Source organism: Pneumocystis carinii, assembly GCF_001477545.1.
Source record: "Pneumocystis carinii B80 chromosome Unknown supercont1.1, whole genome shotgun sequence".
Classification (NCBI taxonomy): Eukaryota; Fungi; Ascomycota; class Pneumocystomycetes; order Pneumocystales; family Pneumocystaceae; genus Pneumocystis; species Pneumocystis carinii.
The window spans coordinates 411,153-424,599 of NW_017264713.1; the positions used below are offsets into that span (position 1 = coordinate 411,153).

The following is a 13,447-nucleotide window of genomic DNA, read 5'->3' on the forward strand; positions in this document are numbered from 1 at the left end:
ATATTGATCAAATATTGGTTTTTTTTTCTAAAATACTTTTTTTTTCAAAAAATTTTTCAACACAACAATAAATAATAAAAACACCAATGCCAAGTCCTAGTCCAGGAAATATCTTATTTATTTTCATAACAGTTGTAAAAGGATATTGTGATCTCCATGCTTCTCTTATAGTTTTATCAGCAATTTTTACACAAAAAAAGAGACCATCAAAACCTTTTTCTCCAGGGATCATTCATTCTACTGATTTACTGAAAATAATGGATTTAATCAAGCTTAAAGGACTTTTTATATATTATTTTTTATACGATCGGTTAATACTACAGCACTAAAAGCAAGATATTTTATAAAAGGGCTATAGAGGCTCTTAAGGTATAAAATAATAATAAATAGACGATTCTAATGAATTATAGAATTATAATATATCTTTTTCAGCCTTTTTTTAGGATGATTTATAGTGAAATACAAGAAAATAATGAACTTCGGGAATTTTTCCCAATTTCATTTGGAAAAAGGGCACATTCAGAGAATCTAGAAGAAGCATTTAAAAGAACTAAACGAGAAGATGCTGTTTGTTCTTTTTTTATCCGAAAAAAACATGTTTTTTACTGAAAAAATAGGATATACAGAAAATATGTAAAAAAAATTCAATAATAACTCAAAAACAAAGGGATTTAAGCGATTCAGAAAGTGATTATGAAGAAGAAGATGAAGATTTTCCTATATCCCATGAAATTGTATTAAAAGATCATACCAAGGTTCGTTTTAAAAGTATTATAAAATCTTAATATATGGATCAGCCTATATCCGCTTTATCATTAGATCCAAGTGGAACAAGAATTGTATCAGGATCTTATGATTCAAATATTAAGATGTGGGATTTTTCAGGCATGTCTTCTACATTTAATCCATTTCGTACATTAGAGGTAGTAGAATCTCAACATGTACATCATTTAGAATGGAATTCAACAGGAGATTCTCTTTTATTTATATCAGCAAATAGTCAAGCAAAAATACTTGATAGAGAAGGAGAAGAAATTTCAGAGTGTGTTAAAGGTGATCCATATTTACGAGATTTAAAACATACATCAGGTCATATTTCAGAATTAACGTCTGGATGCTGGAATCCAGTCTCTCATGAACGTTTTATGACGTCTTCTATAGATTCTACAGTAAGGTAAAGATGATATATTTTTAGTTATTATATGAATATGATTGATTATAACAATAGATTATGGAATATGAATCAAACTAGGAAGAATGAACATATTATTGTTCATAAATCAAAAACACCGGGCAAAAGAATGAAGGTTTATTCATCAGCGTATTCTCATGATGCAACATTTATTGCTACGGCAGATAGTGAGGGTACATTATCTTTATGGGCAGCAAAAGGACCTTTTCATAGACCAATGGGAGGAACAATTGTTAATGCACATGAAAAAGAAACACATACATCATGTATTAATTTTTTGCCAAATGGGAGTTTAATGGTTACACGTGGAGGGGATCATACAGTTAAATGTATACGATTTTTACAATATTAATCCATCAAACTAATATTAATAGTATGGGATATACGAAAATTCAAAGAACCACTCTGTATTAGAGATAAAATTGAAAATAATTATCCAGAAACCAATATAACATTTTCGCCTAATGGAGAATATATTCTTACTGGATCATCAATTGTTACAACTTCAAAAGATATTGGAAAATTAGTTATACTCAAGACATATAATTTAGAAATAGTCAAAGAACTATCTATTCATAATTCGGCAGTAATAAAAACATTATGGCATAGTAAAATTAATCAAGTAAAGTATTTTATTATATTAAAATAACAACTAATTCTCCAGATACTTACTGGAACAGCAAATGCAGCTATACATGTTTTATACTCACCTAAATCATCTATTAGAGGTGCTAAATTAGTTCTAGCAAAGGCACCCAAAATTCAACATATTGATGACGATTCTTCTCTAACCATTGATATCTATGCTGGTGCAGTTTCGGGCAGTATTATTCTTCCGAATGGCAAATTGGATGAAACTGCAGATACAGAACTCACAAATGCTAGACGAGAAAAATCTATGATTAGGAAAGATCCAATTCGTAGTAGAATACCATCTGCACCTGCCAGAAATGCACCTGGAGGTCGTGGTAATAATCCTGATGAAAATCATGTTAAGAATTCTATTTCTCTAATCAGCATGCGTGATGAGGATCCTCGAGAAGCTTTATTAAAATATGCAGAACTTGCAGAAAAAGATCCAATCTTTACAGGGATTTATAAAGAAAATCAACCTAACCCCATTTTTGCAGATCATACAGAAGAAGATACAATAGAAACAGTTAAACATACAAAAAAGAATACATTAAAACCCTTATCATAAACTCAATATATACATCATTCATCATTCATCATTCATTTATTCTATTACATGTCTTTTTATCATCTTAAAAGACTTCTTTATTACTGATATGCGAATTCGAAGCAAGATTGTTTGTCACTGAACTAGATGCCGTTTGTACTGCATCTAAACCTTTTTCTTGACCGGGATTTTCCAATCCATATAAATATCCCCTATCAAAGATGTCAAAAAAAAAAAAGAACCTATAGAAAAAAGTTGCAACATACGTATATTTCGGATCATCTAAAATATCTTTTAAAAAGTTCATTTTAAGTTCAAAAAAAACCCGTGCAATCAGAAATGAACCCGAACCCGCTTGATGACCAAGACCCGTACGTGATATTCTTAAATCATCTGCAATATCCTGTAAGCCTCCTTCTAGCGTATTCGTAAATTTTATAATATATTTTATATCTATTCATATAAATATACTCTTATAAATGATTATCCTATAAATATATTATGTACCGTATAGCTTTGGAAAGAAAATATGAAGCAACTCGTAAAACTCATTTTCTTCAACCGGAAGACAATTACAAATCATTATTTTAAGCAAATAACCAAAATCATAACTACTATTTCAAATTTGTAAAAAAAATGATATATTAAGAATAAAAAAAAAAATAAATAAATACCTATGAAATGACGTCCATTTTACACAGTCAAGTAAGACAAATCCAGATGAAATCAATAGTTCACCGAAATAATTCACATCTATTCCATATTCTTCATGTCGTTTAAAATCTATACCATTTTTTTGCAAAAGTTCAATAGAATCCTGGGAATACATATCATCACTATGTTATTCATAAGATTGACATTTCGGTATCCCTTAAATCTCCTTACTTAAGACTAAATTTAAAGTTAAATTGCCATGTACAAGCATCTGGAGGAAAATTCCCAGAAGAATCGCTAAATGTAATTCCTAATTGAATAATCTTAAGTAGATCTACGTTACATCGAAGCATCTGATAATAATAATCCGATCCTGATAGAAATGTTCCAATAGGTCTTGCAATTACTCCAGGAAATTCAATATTCTTCAAAAAAAAGTCAAAAAATGCCCTTTTTTCGCCCTGAAAAAAACAATACCATTGCTAAAATGTTGTAGCATTCTACTAATTCCCTTAAATATGCCATTTCTGAGTCTAAATTAACCGCCCAAACCTCTCGTATAGGTAACATAGACGGTGAAATTAGATGCTGAGAAACAACATGAGGACCCATTTAATAATAAATACTCCTTATAAAATATGTTAAAATACTCCTGATTTATCCTTATTTATCCGACTTTTATAGGCCTTTCCTGGCCATCTTAACTTATTTTTTTTTGATGAGGTTTGACTTAAAAAAATTTCGATAAATGTTAAGTCCAAATCTTAAAGAAAACCCTTAAAAATAATGATAAGAAGAATCCATTAAAAATGAGTATTTTATGAGAGAAAACATAAGAGAAAATTCATAAAAACATATTTGATGTATTAGTTTCGCATAAAAAAAAAATTGATAAAATAAAGAAATAAGTGAAAAAAGATGTAAAAAAAGATTGATAAGAATCAAGAATCGATAAGAAACCAATTTAAAAATGCTACTTGTCTTTGTAGATCATGTTCCGTTTTATTAGAAGAAGATCGCATAAGAATTGAAGAAAATAAGAGTACTTTTAAGATTAATAAAAATAAAAAAAAAGAAATAAAAGAATAAAACTTACATATTTTTTGAAAAGAATTGAATGAAAAATTAGGAGAAAGGTCTCTGATGAATCCAATTATGTATATAAACAAATTGGCATTTAAAGTTGGTAAAATATCAAGTATCTAATATATAATAAGAATTAAAAATAAAATAAAATAATAATAAGGAAAAGAATAATTACCATAATAGAATCTTTTTTATAAAAAGAGGCCTTTAAACATTTTTTATAAAAAGAAATTGGAATGACAGAATTTGGAAGAGCATCTAAAAAAGATAAGAAAGTTTCAGCCATAGAAATGACAATTAAATTATGATTTGATTTATTTTGAAGAATAGATTTTTTAAATTCATTTTGAGTATTAAGTGCATTTCTAATATCAGCCATAATTGAAGGAGAACCAAAGGAAAAAAATAAATTATCCTTAAAAATTAGTTATTAAAAATAAATTAAAGTAAATAATTACAATATTTTTTCCATTATTTAAAAGATAATCAGTCATTCGTATAATTTCATTAGGAATATTTTGAGAATTGATGAGAGATTTATCAATATTATCAGTAGGAAGGATATGAGAATGATTTAAATTTGAAAGACGTTCTAAACTCATTCCAAAACAAGTAGGGGAGAATATACCCTGAATTAAGATAAAGAAATCAGCACCATTCTTTAAATGAAGTATTAAAATGTCTTCTAAAGAATCTTCACCGGAATTGAGTTTTGAAACAGATATATTATCTATGAATATAGTTAAATTGATATAACAAGAATTGCCTAAAAAGATTTATAAAGAAATATAATAAATAAATAAATAGAAATATTTACCAGGACTAATCATTCCAGAACGTGGACATGGCCATAACCAAGATTTACATATGTGTTTATCATTTTTTTTAGGAATAAATTCAAACTCTACAGTTACCTTAGATAATTAATAAAAGAAAAGGAAAAAGAAAAGGAAAATGAGTACTTGACCAATATTATCAACCTTAATAATTTTTGTTTTTGGTTCGAGATAAGCGACATTCTTAAAATCCAAAGAATTAAGTGAAATATTAACCATTGGAATCCTTTTATTCTCAGAATTTTGATATTCTTTAATTAATAAATCCTTTAATTTCAAATAATTATTAGAAAGCAATATTTCAATCTAAATTTCAAGAGATTAGTTTTTATTAAAGAATAAAAAAAATTATTCTACCTTAGCATCTAATTCTAGACTAACAGGTTTATGATCACTTATAAGATTGTTCATATAAGATCTATAATTTTTGGAAGAAATTGCATTACTTTTCCATAATATACGATCTGTCCATGATGGTACACGCATTTTTTCACTAGAATTATTATAAAAAAAAGAAAAATCTTAGTTGAAAAAGTTTAAAAACCTTGAATCAAACCAATTGCTTCCTATTTTATATTTAAAAGTTGGAGGAAAGTTGATTTCTTCCTCTTCAAAGCCTTCAAAACAACGATTTGAACGTCTTTGAATATTAAGCTGATCAAATTCTAACAAAAAATCAAACTCATTCTTCTCCAAAAGTTCTTTAACACTGAAAATAGACATATCAATACGATAATTTAAATCACCTTTAACATGATTAAACAATTATTATTAGAAATGAGTAAAAAATACCACACCAGATAAGATGATCACAATCAAAAAGAGATTTAGAGTTTTTATTCTTAAACATATCCTCATCATAGAATTGTAATCGACGACAAATCTCATGAAAATCTTGATTTCTACGTTCAACTTGAGATTTCATTGCAGCCAAATGAGAATTAACAAAACAAAATACAGTATCCCATATTGTAAGACGAACTGCTACAGCACCTTTATTCCCCATGATTCCCATTATACCACAACCAACAAAAGATGTTAAAATTGACGTTAAAGAGGGTGAAATAATTTTATGAGCGTAAATTAACAATAAAATTCCAACAAGTTGTTTAGAAACAATCTTAAAAAGATAAGAAATTGATATCTAGATAAAATAAAAAAATACCTTTTCATAATGATCTCCTAATACAGATATAATTGCATTATCCCATAAGTTTTCCTTTGTATTATCATTGCGTAAATATGCTTCAGTACTAAGATCAACTTCTTGAAGTCTATAAATGAAATAAGAAAATAAAAAGATAATAATTAAACATTATTTACCCTATTACATACAATTCTATACGTTGATTAGAAGTCTTATATAATAACCATTCGGAAAGATCTTCTGTTGGATCTTTTCCATTAACATTCCAACTACAAATCTTTATTCTTAAATCACGAGACTCAATAAAACTTGATCTTTGAAGACTCAATTTCTCATAAACCCAGTATTCTTCATTTGGATTCATAAATTTCCTATAATTATTTGCTTTATAGATATAAGAATGAATTTTTTTTGAAAAATATGACTTATTATAATCATTCAAAGCTATTTAAAAAAAAAGATCAGCTAATCTTTCGCATCTAATGCAAATGATAATCATTTTCCAGGGAATACTTACATGTTAAAGATTCAGAAAAATCATCATCATATATAGATAACATTTCATTACCATCTGGAGCATAAGATTTATATAACGAAAGCCAAGCAAAGTTCTGGTTCGTAATATATAACCTTTTATTGTCTATATAACCCTTAATATAAAGGATTAATACATAATTTTGAAAATTATACCTAATATCTGTATATGTTTATGTATATCTCTAATAAATTCGTATAAAACATTTTTTTTTGAAAATGAAAATAATAATTCCTTATTATTAAAAGATGCCTCAATCATAAATTCACATTTTTTCTCATCTTTCTGTTTAATTTTTATCTCCAATTTTTTTGTAATTTCAATAACCTTTAATATAACAAATATCATAGGTTTTTTAACACAAAATAAAAATAATGCAGATTCAATATATCCACTAAGAGAATCTCCATTATGCCTAATAATTGCAATATATGATGTATTAAATATACTATTTTTTTCTTTAATATAAGCTGATACTTCGAAAAATGAATATAAACTTTCTGTTGACCTTAAAAATAAACAAATATTTTCTTTAATTCCTTTATCACTTGATATCATTAGGTTATTCAATAAAAACAATTAAACATTTAAAATAAAATATGTTGTAACTTTTATATCGTCAAAAAAATTTATTTTTTAATAATTTCCAAGTCTAAAAATAATTACTTAATTATTTTTTAAAGAATATTATAACTTGTTTATCAAAATAAAATATGTTTTTATAAGTTATTTATACATGTCGTAATTATAATAATAAATGACCAAATCGATATTTTAGCCATTGATAAATTGTTCCCTTGATTAACATAAACATAAGTATCATCATCTAAGCCCTTACAATGATAGCTTTCATTTGATTCATCTTTTTTAATTGAATTGGTTGCTAATATAGCTTGAGATTTATTGGTACAAGGTTGATGTATATTCGAATCCATTGTATGTACCTTTTTCTCACTAGTTGTAACCATTGATGTTTTATTATCAATGGAGAATCCTTTATTCATCATATCGACATTTAATACACTTAAAGCCGTAGAACTTTTACATCCAGAATACGAATAAGGATTAAAACAAAGTTCTTCATAAAAAAGCATCATTTTATCATTACCATTATACGGTTCTGAGGCAAAACATGTGACTAATCCATTGATAAAAGTTAAAGAATCACAAAGACAAGCAATATCAAGAGGATCATTACAATAAGATCTTCTTGTTAGCTTTACTATACATCTTTTAGTTGCTTCTATAAAATATGAATAAAAAGAAGATAAAATAATTAAGAAATATACCATCTAATCCATAGCCTTCGTAAAAACCAGGACAAATTCTACGCATAAGCGTATTATCACGTTCGCCAATACATTTTTTATGAAAATGAGACTCGTAACAAAGAGATTTAATATCATCAAAGATCTTTTGACTTTCTTGATCAAAAAAAGATGAAAAACAGGTATAAGCAGTCGATGCAAAATAAAAGGAATCACAAATACAAGGAACATTAAAATCATTGTTACATCTTGATTCAAAAGCTTTCTTCTTTAAGCAATCCAGTATTTCACCTAAATTAATTAGAAATAAATGTACAATTGATTCGATTGGAATGAAAAATACCTTCGGGGACAAAATCTTTGAACATAGAATCACATTTTACCGGTCTTGTATAATCTTTCACAGTAATAGCAGTGCAGCCCGAGAGAGATAAAGGATTTTTGCAAAGAGTTTCATGATACGTATGTATCAGACTGACAGAAGTAATTGAATCGGAAATGCATCGACTAAGCATATTATTATAAGAAATAGAATCGCATAAACATGATGCATCAAAAAAATCTGTGCATAAGGAATTGCGTATTGCATTTCTCGCACAATGATAAGTAGTCACTATATTCATTAAGAAAAGAAAAGAAGAAAGAAAAGAAAATACTATCAAGTTCAATATTCTCGTAAGGTTTTGGACAAGAAATAATTCTTGCCTCTTGTTCAGGTTCATTAATACATTCTTTAGGAGGAGGATCAGGATTTTCACAAAGCTTTTGATGATATTCCCGAGCCTTTAAACCATCTTGCCTAGAAAGACCATGTAAACATTCTTGAGAGCGTTTCAAATATTCAACAGAATCACAAATACAAATTGCATTAAACGAATTTCCACATCTTATTTTCCTCAAAATATTTTCAAAACATTTTACGACTTTGCCTATGATATAATGATTCATTGAACATTCATTTTTAATGTTTTTCTTACCATTAATACCAGATCCTTCGAAAACACTATTACATACTTTTGAACGACGATTTGATAGAAAAGAACGTTTAATTATACGCTTTTTATGCCCAGTTTTGTGTAAAGATGAATCACCTCTACCCAAATAACCATTCCTTGCTCCAAATAATCGATTTGACTTGTGCTTAAAGTTATCTGATTCCGATGGCCAAGTCTTTAAGAAAGAATACAAAGATCTTCTATTAACCCTTCCAAGTACTTTATTCTGCGTCAAACCATTATCCTTAACTTTTTGATGTAAATCTACTTTTCGTAAAGATTCAGAATAGCCTTGATTATTTTGTTCTGATAAAGATGCTTTAACACTATTCTTAACACTATCACGACATATACGCATAGAATCTGCCAAATGCACTAAATGCAAATTATAAGGCCCGGTTAAACTTTGAAAGACCAAGAATGGTTTATTTTGAGTCCAGCTGGAATCTAAATAACTTCCATTTGCCTTTAAAGAGTCTAAACATTTCTTTTTACTATTTACAGAGACATTCTTTTGTTGAGGAAATCGAATGACAAGTTTCTCAATACAGTTGGTTATTTTACGATGACCATGTGTTTTTTGTCGTCCTATCCCTGACACGTGTGTATTCGGTTTACAATAAAATGATTCAATCAAAAGAAAAATAATTATAAAAAATCCTTTCATCATTGAGTTTGTTTGCATTTTTTCTTAATCCACTTTTCAATTTTACCAAAGTCAAAAATACTAATAAAGAATTACTTCTAAGTATAAACTAAGCGACCCATATAGGGGCTTTATAAACAATTTTACGAAATCATTCATGTCAAAGATATGTCTTTGCATTAAAAATCCCGAACCTATGCAAAAAAAGCAAAAAACACACAAAGATTATATATACCATCTATGCATTTCTAAGCAAACCAAAACTTATGCAATGCATTGAAAAACCAAGGAAGTCCAATTACTCACATTTTTTATGCCTTCCCTGCTTTTCCAATGCATTGCATCCTTTTTTATCAATGCTTGTATTATGCAGAAACCCGATCGATTTTAACCAGCCTTGCTTCGATTAATTTAGATTTCTCCAATTTTATCAAAACTATATATATAACCCCGCATAAAAACAAGCATTTTTACACGAAAAAAAAAAGAGTCTGATAGTTAAGAAAAGTAAAATAAACTAAAATAAAATAAAAGAATCCATGATGTTTATTTTCCATAAGACCCTAACCCTAGCAATAATAAAGTTAGGATTATTAAACCCTACTACAAAAGCGTCTCACTTTTTTATATACTTACGATAATAAAAAAAAAGGTATTATAAAATCAAAATGTCGTCCAAAAGAGCACGAGGAACGTCGGGAAACAAATTAAGAATGACACTTGGACTTCCTGGTTCGTTTTTTTTTTTCAACTCTTCTAATTCGAAAACTAATAATTTCAGTTGGTGCTATTATTAATTGTGCAGATAATTCAGGAGCCAAAGTAAGTCAAAAACATTCATAATTCAAACTTGATTCATAACATTTTTCACCAGAATCTTTACATAATTTCTGTTAAGGGTACAGGTGCTCGTTTAAACCGTCTTCCTGCCTCAAGCATTGGTGACATGGTATTAACAACGGTTAAAAAAGGAAAACCAGAATTACGAAAAAAGGTACTACCAGCTATCATCGTTAGGCAAAGAAAGCCTTGGAGAAGACGTGACGGTACACATTTATACTTTGAAGACAATGCCGGCGTCATTGTCAATCCTAAAGGCGAAATGAAGGGTAGTGCAATCACTGGGCCCGTTGGAAAAGAGTGTGCTGATCTTTGGCCAAAGATTGCTAGTAATAGTAAGTCTTTCTTACCCCTTTTCCCCTTCACTGTACAAGCTTATACCTCCTTAGGTGGTATGGTTATTTAGGTTTGTCATAGAATCATTTGAGGGATATGGGCTTCTATTTATACTTTTTCCATCATACTCTATAATATTTATATATTACATTGAATGAGCAAATTACTTCCAAAAAGGGTAAATGATATATCTATATTAGGAATATTAATAGATAATCTATTTATTATTTTTATAAATAACCATTAATTCCACGCATATATAACCATTATTCAACATTTAACACTGTTCTTCTTCTTTTACAAGTTCAATGCATGTATTTATAATGCATTCCATATATTCCATTGTCCAATTCATCTCTAGTGGCGTAGCGACATAACATTGTCGAGCGAACCGCTTAGCTTATATAAAGGGTCAGCATCCCCCACTATAAAACAATATTTGGTAAAACCTAATAAACAGGACAATTGCTGAGAAATAGAGTGAATATTGGTGGTTCTTAGAGAAGTTGAAGAAGTATCTCTATCTTTTGTCGAAATACTGAGAGATAAGGAGCCAAAAAGAGGTTTTTCTAGGAAATTAAGGATAAAGATTAGGGAGGTTGATGGACGCAGTGAGATTAAGCGAATTAGGATTGGAGGGAGAGAAGAATGAAGTTTAATAACGTGTTCTTTGGTCGAGATCAGAGAAGAAGCAGACATAAGAAATTGGTTGAAAAAATCTAAAATATTCAGTTATTATAGAGAAATGAAGAATAAATGGCGCATACATACGCTGTATGCGTGCTGTCTGCGTAATATATGCGTGTTATATGCGTGTTATATGCGTGTTATATGCGTAATATATGCACCTTTTATATGGATTGTACGCATTTTCAAAAACCTGGGTTAATTTTCATTATACGTTGATAGGGCAACGGTTGGCAAGGAAACGGTTGATAAGGAAACGGTCGGCAAGACGACTGTTGGCAAGGAAACCGTTGCTATCGTTACTTCGACTATCGAAAGTAATCTGTAATCATTTTATCGCTGGGGGATTAAATAAAAGTATGACAGAAGACGATAGATTGTCGGTAAAATATAATATAAAGCGATCTATTAGGAAGAATGAAAAGAATCCAGGGGATGTTGGAGATATTGAGGAGAATGTGCTAGTTCGACGTATATATTCCCTTTTTCTCCCGAGTTTATATGATAAGATTTAACATAAATCAATAGGTTATAATGTTTGTAAGGGAAAAGTGGTGAACAAGATACCAAATGATATATTGGAAGATCCTATAATTAATGATGCTATAAATTTGGTATATTTTTTACCTTACAAGAAAAAAAAAATATTAAAAACGTTTTTATAGTTGCCATCAAATTATAACTTTGAAATACATAAAACTGTCTGGTATATACGGAAAAATGGATCAAAAAAGGGTATTTAAACATTTAAAATATTAGATAAAAAGATTCAAACCATAGAAGTTGGATTACAAATGCCAGAAGGTCTTTTAGTTTTTGCATGTACAATATCAGATATATTAGAAAGGTAATCTATCTATGTATATAATGTTAAACGGGTTTAAGGGATATTAAAGGGTTTGTATGGTTGATGTATTTATCATGGGGGATGTAACTTATGGCGTATTTATTTTGAAGGAGAATAAATCAAAAGCTTATAGTTTTAGGCGTGTTGCATCGACGATTTTACGGCTAAAGCGCTTGATTGCGATTTACTTATTCATTATGGTCATTCTTGTTTAATTCCTGTCGATTCAGTATCCATAAAAACATTATACATATTTGTTAGTATTGAAATTAACAAGAATCATCTAGTCGAAACCATTAAAATGAATATGTCAGATTATACACATATAGCGTTAGTAGGAACAATACAATTTGTGCCAAGTATACATAGTGTTCGGCCACTTTTGGAAAATAAATCAAATTACAAAATCACCATTCCCCAGTCTAAACCTTTATCTCCAGGAGAAATTTTAGGATGTACTGCACCAGTTCTTCAAAACGATATAGATGCAATTGTTTATATTGGAGATGGAAGATTTCACTTGGAATCCATCATGATTGCGAATCCTATGCTTCCAGCTTATAAATATGATCCTTATTCGGGTAAATTCACGAGAGAATACTATCAACACGAGGATATGGAAAATCATCGGAAAAAAGCGATCGAAAAAGCCATTAAAGCAAAAAAATGGGGACTTATCATCGGAACTTTAGGAAGGCAAGGAAGCCCTAAAGTTATGGAAGTATATATAAACACCTTTTTATATGCTCTTTTTCATTTACTAATTAATCATTCAAGAACTTGGAAATACAGCTCAAAAAAAAAAAAATAGAATATATAAAAGTATTGCTTTCCGAAATCTTTCCTTCAAAATTATCTTTATTTCATGATATTGAAGCATGGATACAAATTGCATGTCCAAGACTATCCATTGACTGGGGTTACTCATTTCCTACTCCACTCTTATCACCTTATGAAGCATCCGTTGCACTCAATAGTATTGAATGGAAAAATCCGTATCCAATGGATTTTTATGCAAATCAGAGTTTAGGTCCTTGGACACCTATTCATAAACAAGATCAACGGCGCGTTTTACCTAAAATTCAAACCGAATAATACTTTTAAACAAAGAAGTCATTTATAAAATGGCAATTATAAAAAAAAAATTAAAATAAAATTTACGAAATATAAAATTAACTGAATAATCAAATACTCGAAA

At 28.9% G+C, this 13,447-nt stretch overlaps 7 protein-coding genes across 7 annotated transcripts; 3 read left to right on the forward strand and 4 right to left on the reverse strand.

Moving 5' to 3' along the window:
• Window positions 1-7: 7 nt before the first annotated feature.
• T552_00193 (hypothetical protein) lies at window positions 8-232 on the reverse strand (the record flags this gene model as incomplete). Its single annotated transcript, XM_018368812.1, has 1 exon — window positions 8-232. One exon carries the CDS (start codon window positions 230-232, stop codon window positions 8-10), a length of 225 nt encoding a protein of 74 aa, XP_018227668.1.
• Window positions 233-408: 176 nt separating this feature from the next.
• On the forward strand, window positions 409-2,439 carry T552_00194 (hypothetical protein). The gene is made up of 5 exons (XM_018368813.1): window positions 409-755; window positions 798-1,174; window positions 1,229-1,521; window positions 1,567-1,814; window positions 1,857-2,439. Exons 2-5 carry the CDS (start codon window positions 870-872, stop codon window positions 2,391-2,393), a joined length of 1,383 nt encoding a protein of 460 aa, XP_018227669.1. The 5' UTR covers window positions 409-755; window positions 798-869; the 3' UTR covers window positions 2,394-2,439.
• T552_00195 (hypothetical protein) lies at window positions 2,412-3,684 on the reverse strand. The gene is made up of 6 exons (XM_018368814.1): window positions 3,504-3,684; window positions 3,258-3,451; window positions 3,047-3,208; window positions 2,880-2,986; window positions 2,639-2,825; window positions 2,412-2,584 (listed from the first exon to the last, which is right to left on the reverse strand). The coding sequence occupies exons 1-6, from the start codon at window positions 3,636-3,638 to the stop codon at window positions 2,458-2,460; spliced, it is 912 nt and encodes a 303-aa protein (XP_018227670.1). The 5' UTR covers window positions 3,639-3,684; the 3' UTR covers window positions 2,412-2,457.
• Window positions 3,685-3,967: 283 nt separating this feature from the next.
• T552_04057 (hypothetical protein) lies at window positions 3,968-7,177 on the reverse strand (the record flags this gene model as incomplete). Its single annotated transcript, XM_018372108.1, has 13 exons — window positions 6,786-7,177; window positions 6,613-6,735; window positions 6,272-6,539; window positions 6,114-6,222; window positions 5,741-6,068; window positions 5,493-5,694; window positions 5,306-5,441; window positions 5,075-5,254; window positions 4,930-5,026; window positions 4,571-4,878; window positions 4,288-4,527; window positions 4,123-4,228; window positions 3,968-4,071 (listed from the first exon to the last, which is right to left on the reverse strand). The coding sequence occupies exons 1-13, from the start codon at window positions 6,976-6,978 to the stop codon at window positions 3,968-3,970; spliced, it is 2,394 nt and encodes a 797-aa protein (XP_018227671.1). The 5' UTR covers window positions 6,979-7,177.
• Window positions 7,178-7,349: 172 nt separating this feature from the next.
• Window positions 7,350-9,578, reverse strand: T552_04058 (hypothetical protein; the record flags this gene model as incomplete). The annotated part of the gene is made up of 5 exons (XM_018372109.1): window positions 7,350-7,873; window positions 7,920-8,189; window positions 8,242-8,511; window positions 8,555-8,827; window positions 8,876-9,578. 5 exons carry the CDS (start codon window positions 9,576-9,578, stop codon window positions 7,350-7,352), a joined length of 2,040 nt encoding a protein of 679 aa, XP_018227672.1.
• A 583-nt stretch (window positions 9,579-10,161) lies between these two features.
• On the forward strand, window positions 10,162-10,829 carry T552_00197 (60S ribosomal protein L23). The gene is made up of 4 exons (XM_018368815.1): window positions 10,162-10,271; window positions 10,321-10,361; window positions 10,414-10,714; window positions 10,769-10,829. Exons 1-4 carry the CDS (start codon window positions 10,208-10,210, stop codon window positions 10,783-10,785), a joined length of 423 nt encoding a protein of 140 aa, XP_018227673.1. The 5' UTR covers window positions 10,162-10,207; the 3' UTR covers window positions 10,786-10,829.
• An 888-nt stretch (window positions 10,830-11,717) lies between these two features.
• Window positions 11,718-13,388, forward strand: T552_00198 (hypothetical protein). Its single transcript, XM_018368816.1, has 7 exons — window positions 11,718-11,873; window positions 11,931-12,016; window positions 12,068-12,137; window positions 12,186-12,249; window positions 12,299-12,344; window positions 12,389-12,970; window positions 13,027-13,388. Exons 1-7 carry the CDS (start codon window positions 11,762-11,764, stop codon window positions 13,342-13,344), a joined length of 1,278 nt encoding a protein of 425 aa, XP_018227674.1. The 5' UTR covers window positions 11,718-11,761; the 3' UTR covers window positions 13,345-13,388.
• The last annotated feature ends 59 nt before the right edge of the window (window positions 13,389-13,447 follow it).